This window comes from Halichoeres trimaculatus, unplaced genomic scaffold, assembly GCF_033239565.1.
Source record: "Halichoeres trimaculatus isolate MK-OKI-2021-1 unplaced genomic scaffold, fHalTri1.1 fHalTri1_scaffold_2, whole genome shotgun sequence".
NCBI lineage: Eukaryota > Metazoa > Chordata > Actinopteri > Labriformes > Labridae > Halichoeres > Halichoeres trimaculatus.
In genome coordinates, this window is record NW_027437180.1 from 5316298 (window position 1) to 5325117 (window position 8820).

Genomic DNA, 8820 nt, shown 5'->3' on the forward strand with positions numbered 1-8820 from the left:
TTGTTTGTAATACAGAATTGATCAATTATGTGTTGATCTACATTTGAGGTCAACATTTTCTGCTGTCCTATGAAATTATTTAAAAAAAAATCCTGAGTTCTGATCAATGAATCCTTAACACAGCTTTTTCAAACTCCCTGGTTTTTATTTTGGATGCTTAAAACACTTTACTTTACACAAAATAATTTTACAAAAAACAAAAACTACCAGGGTATGAAAAATCATTATGAACTGACCTTTTCATTGAGCCAAAGTGAAGTCACCATTAAGAAATTCTTGCAGAGGTAGGAGAAACAAGATTTCAAACTGGACTCTTGAAAGAAAACTACTTAGAGAGATAGATGTGTATCTCTAAAGAGCCGAGAACAGCTACTGAACTACACAAGTTCATGACTGAGTCAGGATTTGTCAAAATGTCAAAGAAGACAAGACTAGAACCCTGATGGCACAGAAATGGACCGCTGTAGAGGATGCAGACCAAGAAAAACTCCACTTCTACAGAAGGGAGAGAAACACCTTCAAGCCAACAGACTGAAGGATGCTGAGGACAATCTGGAGATGGATTTAGACAAACCTTGAGATGGATGAGATGAGACCAAACCAGAGCTTTTTGGAGAGCCATAAATACAATGCCTGTTTGGAACCCCACCATGCTCCTAATGACAGATGGGATAGGCTTCAGCCCCTGTGAAAGGTGGAATAGATACAATCCAAATTCAGGCTGCTAGGATACTGAACACCCAGACATATACAATGTGCAGGGTACCAACTTTTGCATCTGCCTGTAAATACTTTATTGCAAGAGGGGCAGAGAGCTCCCTAAAAATGCACAGGAGTTAACTCAAACACTATCTATATGTGTCTGCTGAACCAGCATGGTGATGAGGTCTCACTGGACTATGGTGAAGAACTCTACCACCAAGAAAATCAGTGTCATAAGGAGAGCCAACAATGATGAGCTCATGTAGATTATCTGTTAGGATGGAGAGAAACAAGAAAGGATGAAAAAAATTCACAACAGAAAGTTCAGTGAGCTCTTATAAGGGGCCAAGAAGGTGGTCACGTTTTTTCCCATGAATCCATGTAATTGTGATTAAATACAGTAAAGGTTATGCTAAACAACTGGGTAAAACTGGGTTACATTCAGATACATCCATAGATCTAGTCCATGGACACAGAGGAGGCCAGGCAGGGTGAGAGTGAAATCCTGGCAGAGAGCCTGAAAATACAACAAGGAGGAAACGAGGGAAAACATGTCACTTACCTGTCAGGATGTTGTTGCACATGTGGACAGTAAACTTAACAGGGTGTAAAGATTTTTTGAGGATATCTGATAAAATAGCCCAGTTGCTGCAAAGACTACAGACAGATAAATCAAATTATAAACTTTATTTATTTATTTACTTATTTTTTTATTTTTTAACTAATTATTTATTCATTTAACTTTATACTCAAATAAAATGATAAAAAGAACCACAACAGAATAAAAGACACATCATGGATGGATAAAACAGTTACATCTCAAATAATATTAAAAAAAAAAGTATGAATCAAACCTGATTTTGTAGCATTAGGTATTCCACAATTTCATTTTTTTTGTTGTTGTTGTTTTTTAATGGCACAGCACATATTCATGTACATTTCAGCACAGCACCCTTGTAAATATGCCAGTAAAAGCCATAGAGGTAATCATCATCTGTAGTCCCTGGCAGGCCAGAGCATTGTTTAAAGTAATAGAGAGGGATAAAAAATACAGATAGTGACAATACATTGTGATACCATTTAAATTTGACGGTGACTTCAGAAAAGTACAAAGAAGTGGTAATAGCAATCAGATGTCTTTATAGTTAGGAAAGAAAGCTTCTTATTAAAACCCGAGAAGAGTTTGAGCACACTTGGATGTTACAGAAATATTAAAACAGAGCTAAGAAAACAAGAATTTTAAATTTTGGTTTTAATACCTTAGCAGGTGATGGCTCATTGAGAAGGTATGTTATGACTGTTACACAAGTCTTTTAACTCTTCCAGTTAAATATTTTTATTTTATTTGTGTTTAGTAATTACACTTTTTAATCAAGTATTTATTTTCCCATGTATTTATTAATTATCAAACTTTTATTTACTTAAAAAAGTAGAATACATTAGATAAGAAGAGCACAAAAAAAGAACTGGCTCCCCCTATCGGTGTGTGGGTGAGTTTCAGACACAGTGACGTCATGGTGATGACGTTTGTGGGTGAAGCAAGCAGACATCATTTTTACCATCAGCCCCGAGCCTGTGGTCTGTTTACTGAGTAACTCCTCTGAGCGGAGAAGGCTTTTCTTTCTGTGGGTGAGTGTGAACGCCGACCTGTGCTGAGTGAAGGGTCTCTTTGTTTCTGATCTCTGAGAAGAAACAAATCTCAGCTAGCTTTCCTATTAGCAGCTAAAGGTAGCCGCTAGCTACAGTTAGCTCGAAACCGCTAGCAGTTAGCCCGTTAGCAATGCACGAAACGTACTTTCTATAGAAAGACATTTTTAATCTCAGCCTAAGTAAAGTGTTTAGTTAGTTAGTTAGTTGCTTCATTGAGAGACGTAAATCTCATGTTTGCATTGAAATTGTTTGGTTATAACATGGTACCTTTGTTTGCTGAGGTAGCTAAACACAAGCTTCATGCTGTATACAGCTGATGTGCTGGTTTCCATTGTCGGACACGTTACCTCATCTTAGCTTCAGACTGCAGTCTTACATATTAGTCATTCCAGCGTTTTATGGCAATGCAGAAGAGGTTTCTTTGAAAATAAGGATATATGGACTCGATAACGGACTGAAGAAACCTGGAAACACTGCGCTTATGGTGCTAACACGCTAACGTGTTGGTTTAGTATCTGTACAGGAGATGTTTACGGACAGACGAAATGATGAGCAAGGAAAATGAGAAGAGACACCTTGGACTGCTACTGTCTTCACAATATAGCTGCCTCTGAGCCCCTTAACATTTGGTATTTATAACTGTAGTAATAGCCAACTTCCAAAGCTTTATTACCCGGTCTGGCAGCTTTTTTAGTTCGCCCCAAAGCGTAGAGCTGGGTGCGGTGTCTGCTCCTGTCCAGCTGCTCTCATCCTCAGCAGACAGGGAGGAGAAGCCTATTTACACTGATGTCCACTCTTCATTGAAAGGGTTACCAGCACCAACTGGTAGTTATCTGAATTCAGGAACTACAACAAAATGAAAGATAATTTACATCTAGATCTACGTCATTGTTGAAAACCATTCATTAGGGATATTCTGACGATGAAAAAGGCCTGATGAAACCAGCAGACTCAGCAGTGGAACCAGGATACAGTTGTAAACAGTTAGCAGAGTAAAATTTGTTTCAGACATTTACATAATTCAAATGATGTTATTTTGTGTTAACTGTTTCTTCATCTCAGAAAGAAGTGTATCAACATCTTCAATTTATGCAGTTGACTTTTAGAAATCATTTGGAGCCTGATAATAACATAGCTTTCATTTAGAAAACAATGTTAATATCAGGTGGATCACTTTCATCCAACATATATTACATCAGCTCATGGTGTCTTCTCCTTTCTTTCACAGCGGACAGTGGATCTGCAGCCCTGTATACTAAACAGGAGAACGAGCTCTTCATCATGAACTGCGACATAGTTGGTACGTTTGCTTTCACGCATCAGTGTGAACTGAAGCAGCATCAGTTGTGGTGACTGTGTGTAAATAACGGTGTTTGTGTTTGTTTAAGAAGACATGGAGAACCAGGTGGAGATGGAGGAGAAGACCAGGCTAATCAATCAGGTTTTGGAACTTCAGCACACGCTTGAAGGTAACAAACTGAAACATGTTGCTTTATTGTCAGTGTGGTGGGAAGTCTGTGCCAGAAGCCCATTCAGCTTCAATTTCAGCCTAGTGTTAATACTTTAATCTCCAGTGACTCTGTAACTGAGAAGCTTCAAATTTTATGATAATATATTTGAACTGTAGACGCACCATCGGTCTGGAATAAAGCTTTAGCTTTAATGTTTCATCCAACTCTTTAACTGATCCGCCTCTTTTTGCTGTGGCTGTCTGGAGAAGTAAAGTCTGGCTCGGTGCAGCAGCTGCCTCAGCTGTACAGCCAAGGCAGACGCTTTGTGGCCAAGAACTGATAATTTGTCTAAATACTGCAAAAAAATTTTTTTCCCTTATACAAACCAGATGAAATAACTGTTTGGCATTCTCCTCAATTTCTCTGCAGAATCAGAAATGATCTACTGATCTACTAGCTTTCCTCTGAGAAACAGGCTGATAGCTATTCTTTTCTTTCTGCCTAAGTTTGGAGTCTGAAGGATCTATATCTGATTAAAAAAATCAACATACATAGAAATCTGGAGAGGAATTATTTTTTTCAGGTAGGACAGTTGGTTAAAGTCTTTGAGCAACTAAAGCAGCTGAATTTACAGTGTTGACAAATTCGTTGCAAAAACCCTGGTTTCGTGGACACTACCATTCATTGAGCTGCAGTTTCATTACCTCGAAGTAATGACGTGTTTACAACCATTGTTTCTCACCTATAGGCCTGTCACGATAACAAATTTTGCTAAACGATTATTTTTCAAAGTATTATTGCCGATAAACAATATTATTGCCAGTATTATTTTGATTTTTTTTTTTTTCCATTTTTTCATTGATGTAATTATGATTAACGGGATAATAAAGTGTGTACACCATATCAAAAGCAAAAAACTTTAATTTTTTAAGAGTATTTAACTGTAATTAAAAGGTCAGGATCTTTTAAATAAAAGAAATTAAACAAAAAATATAATAAATTTAACAAACAAGAAAGAGAAAAAAATACAATGACAATGAAATGGACTCTCTTTTAGAAAAAAATGCATGACAGTGAAAATAATTAATACTAATCAAAAACAATAAAACAAAGACCCTGTCTCTAAAGAAAAAACGAAACTCCAAACCCCCCCCTCCAAAAATAAACAATAAAAACTATTGCTTAAATAAAATGGAGTTTATACAGTTCCTGAATTGTTTGTAACATGTACTTTTTCCCAGTCAATCCGTACTGTCTGTCAAACATTTTGAACATTTCTGTCTTTCAACCGTATTGAAGGGCTGCATTTCTTTGGCAATGTAGCTGTCTTTGAGCGCCCACCATTTGGTGCTTTTATTTCTATTTACTTTGCCGACCAAAAGCCTCAGTAAGAGCGGATTGTCAAAGAACAAGGCTCCGCTGCACCTCCCCTTCTTCTTCTTCGTCGCCACTATTTTCAAACAAATGGGACATATCAGCTCGTTGGTGTTCATGAGCTCACACTTTGTTCATTCTGATAAAAAACAAAATATTCCCACACTGGGACTGTGGCAGGCGGCTTAAGAACCGTATCTTTCATGACATCACTCATATTAACGTGTGTTTCCTCCTTACCCCTCAGGATGCTCGCTTCAGCTCTCTCCATGTGTACGCGCGAGCAGCCCCGTCTTCACCCCAAAGATCGCATTTTTGACAGATGCTCACTCCGCTAAAAATCTGCTAAATCTGCTATAGAACCTATGCATCCCGATGTTAGGAAAGATAGACGTAATGAGCCATCTTCTCATTCAGCCTCTTTGGTCGAAAGAGAGGAGGAAAACAAACATGCATGCACGTGTCAGTTTATCGAGGATGGCAAACTTACAAAGGACATTTTTATTTATCGTTCGGTTAATTGATTAATTATTGATTATCGTGACAGGCCTACTCACCTAGTTTCAGAACTAACTGTTACTTCAAACTTCCTTTCCAGGTCCTCATGAGGAGGACAGTTGGTGAAGAATAAATCACAGATCTCCGTTTCAGCCTCTGATCAGTTTCAGCTCAGAAAAAGAGACGGTCTGAGTGGATGTCACTGATGCTTCATCTCTTCATATTCCAGATCTGTCAGCGCGAGTCGACGCAGTGAAGGAGGAGAACCTGAAGCTAAAGTCAGAGAACCAGGTCTTGGGTCAGTACATCGAGAACCTCATGTCCGCCTCCAGCGTCTTCCAGACCACCGACACCAAGAGCAAACGGAAGTGAGGAGCCTCCTGTGAGCTCCTCAGCTCGCTGCTGAAAGCGGTAACTCCACCAGGGAGATGAGGAGAGTGTTGCCCACAGACCGGGGCACCGCAGCCCCCTTACCTTTGTCAAAACTAACAATTTGATCATAACCTCAAGCTGACCCTTTTATCCGTCATGCAGGTTCAGGAAACATTAACGTTAGTCTGTAGGGGGTTTGTTTGAAGCCTCCACAGTGAGGGCGAGGTAGACATCACCCTTCAATCACTGTCACATAACCCAGCCTGTATGTGAAGTGGTCGAGGGTCATCTGTACCTTCAGTTTCCTCCAGCTGTTCCTTTTAAAGTAATTCCTGTAAAATATTCCCTCTCCCTGTTTAACATGCTTGGTTTCTGTTCGATGGCGTCCTGACAGTGTTTCCTGATCAGTGGGGCCCCAAAAACCTATAACATATAACAAATGTTTGTACTCTTACCTTTTCCTTAGACTGTGTTTTATGTTATTTATTTTTGAAAAGTATTTTCTACGTCAGCTGGATCTGAGTGCATCGGTACGTCTGGGGAGTCATCTTGTCTGTAATCCTCAGTTTAGAAAAGCTGACAGCCTAAACAGTGTTACAGGGAATGGTTAAGACATGTAGATCAGATGTTTGTGAGGGAAAAAAAACAGCTCCCAAATGGAGAAAAGGATGTTTGATAGTTTTGATTTTCTCGTGAAATGTCAGTAGTGTAAAGATACTGAAACAGAAATATTATCAGTGAAATGTGAAGATGATCAGCAGCTAAAAAGTGGATGAACCAGATCAAACTGAAATATTAGCTCCACCAGTCGTCCCGGTATAACCACGTCTTTCTGAACAGACTGTCTCCTATGATGCTCCTGTAAAAAGTAAAGAAAGCATACGCATGTTAATGTTGTACACCTTTGATGAGTTTTCATCTTGTTCAATTAAATATTCTCAGAAAAACAAAAGAATATTTTTTTGCACGCCTGCTCCTCCAGAGAACCTCTCATGTTGGATTTTATTCAGCCTCCATGTTCAGATAAGACACATTTCACTTTGGATGGATGAATATTGCTCATGTAAGTGCTGCTAATAGCATAACAAAGTAAAAAGTGTTACTGGAACAAGTTTGGGCCCAAGATCAGAGTTTTTTCCTTCTTCTTTAAAGTGACAGTCACATGTACCATGTGACTCCCCCTCTGATTATCTGATAATAGAGGACGATGGCCCACACTGTAAAGTGAGAGGACAAAGAATGGACACAGGGGTCATAAATGCTGAGACAAACCCTGCATGCAAGACACAAATGAGTAAAGAGGCTTTGAGTGCTATTGATCCTCTCAGCCTGGCCTGGAATCCATCAGCTGATGGAGGACAGGTCTGACTGTAAACGGCTTCTTCTCTGTGCGCAGAGTAACAGGGGCGTGTCCTCTCACACATAAAAACAAGAATGAGGAGACAACAAAAAGAAAAATCTGAAACTTAAAGCTGCAGATCTCTAAGTAATGTCTGTTAATGTTAGTGCATCATATGAAAGGAGGAAAAAAGAACTGGACGTTTTATGAGGCTACAAACTCTGTATATGCTGTAATTTATTGAGGTCATTTTAATACTTTTAACAGTTGTATAATAGTTTGGTTGATTTCTTCCTGGCATGCTGAAGATGCTCCTCTACACACACCCTGGTTCTAACTGTTCTGTGTGTGGACACACTCTAACTTTAAACATTTTTGTTTTAATAAAACCCTAAAAACACTTCTGTCTGGTTTGTGTTTTGTTCCCTAGATCTGTGGTTCCAAAGAGGGGTCAGGACCCTGGGTGACCCCCCCACCCTTAAAGGTCAAAAAGTGTTTACAATGGCAGATTTAATTGGTAAATGTAAAAAAATAAAGGAGTTAGAGAGAGTTATCAATCATCAGGCTTTATATCGGGGGGTAATTCAGTTTCTCATCACAGCCTCTTTTAGCAGGCTGCAGCAGGTGGAGGACAAGGATTTGACAACCTCATAGAGCAGTCTCTAAGTCAGGGGCTCTCGAGCCACATGTGGCTCTTTGCATTTCAGTGTGTGGCTCTTCGATCCATTCATGAAAATAAAAGTAAAGCTATGATTAGTGGTGTACTGATCAATCTAATATATTGATTTACTAATGCCAAAGTTGGGTTCAGTATTGATCAATGTTTGGGTGTACAGGTTAATACTTAAGTTTCAGTTTCTTTTCTCTAGTACCAAATTTGAACGCACAAACAAACACAGTAAATCTCGTTTTAAAAATTGGAAATGTTTTGATTTTCATTTTATGTCATTTTGTTTATGCGTGAGAGGAAGTGTGTGTAAGACCACAGGTGTGATGTGGCTCTCTGTAGTAACACGGTCTTTTTTGTGGCTCTTGGTCTCTGACTGGTTGGCCAACCCTGCTCTAAGTGGAGGAATATCTGTTCATGCTCAGTATCTCAAACCTGTTGGTCAGTGGGAGCTCAGGAGGTGGTATCCCAACTGTTTTCTTTCCGAGGATCTGTGCCTCTGCATGGGGTTTTTTCCTGACCCTGGACCACTCGCCAGGTCGCAACAACATCTGTGTCCTCTGTTTCAGTTAACCGTCAGCCTGTCCTTCAGTAGTGGGAGAACTGGCTGAATGACATCAGTATCTATGTGATTCCTTTGCCAGCAGTTCCCCTTAAAAACCCAGGGGTCCCTTTGAGGTGGGGCAGAGCTCACTGGTGCCTTGGTTTTGGCTCACAGTGGTACCCAGTGACCCTCAGATCCTGTGCCTGAGGCAGGGAGAGGACCA

The 8820-nt window shown here is 39.6% G+C and overlaps 1 protein-coding gene across 2 annotated transcripts; it reads left to right on the forward strand.

Moving 5' to 3' along the window:
• Window positions 1–2198: 2198 nt before the first annotated feature.
• scoca (short coiled-coil protein a) lies at window positions 2199–7786 on the forward strand. Of its 2 annotated transcripts, none has more exons than XM_074665486.1 (4): window positions 2199–2331; window positions 3581–3652; window positions 3741–3821; window positions 5905–7786. In XM_074665486.1, exons 2-4 carry the CDS (start codon window positions 3634–3636, stop codon window positions 6045–6047), a joined length of 243 nt encoding a protein of 80 aa, XP_074521587.1. In that variant the 5' UTR covers window positions 2199–2331; window positions 3581–3633; the 3' UTR covers window positions 6048–7786. The 2 variants fall into 2 exon arrangements, with proteins under 2 accessions (XP_074521587.1, XP_074521588.1); XM_074665487.1 differs by having other exon boundaries at window positions 3744–3821.
• The last annotated feature ends 1034 nt before the right edge of the window (window positions 7787–8820 follow it).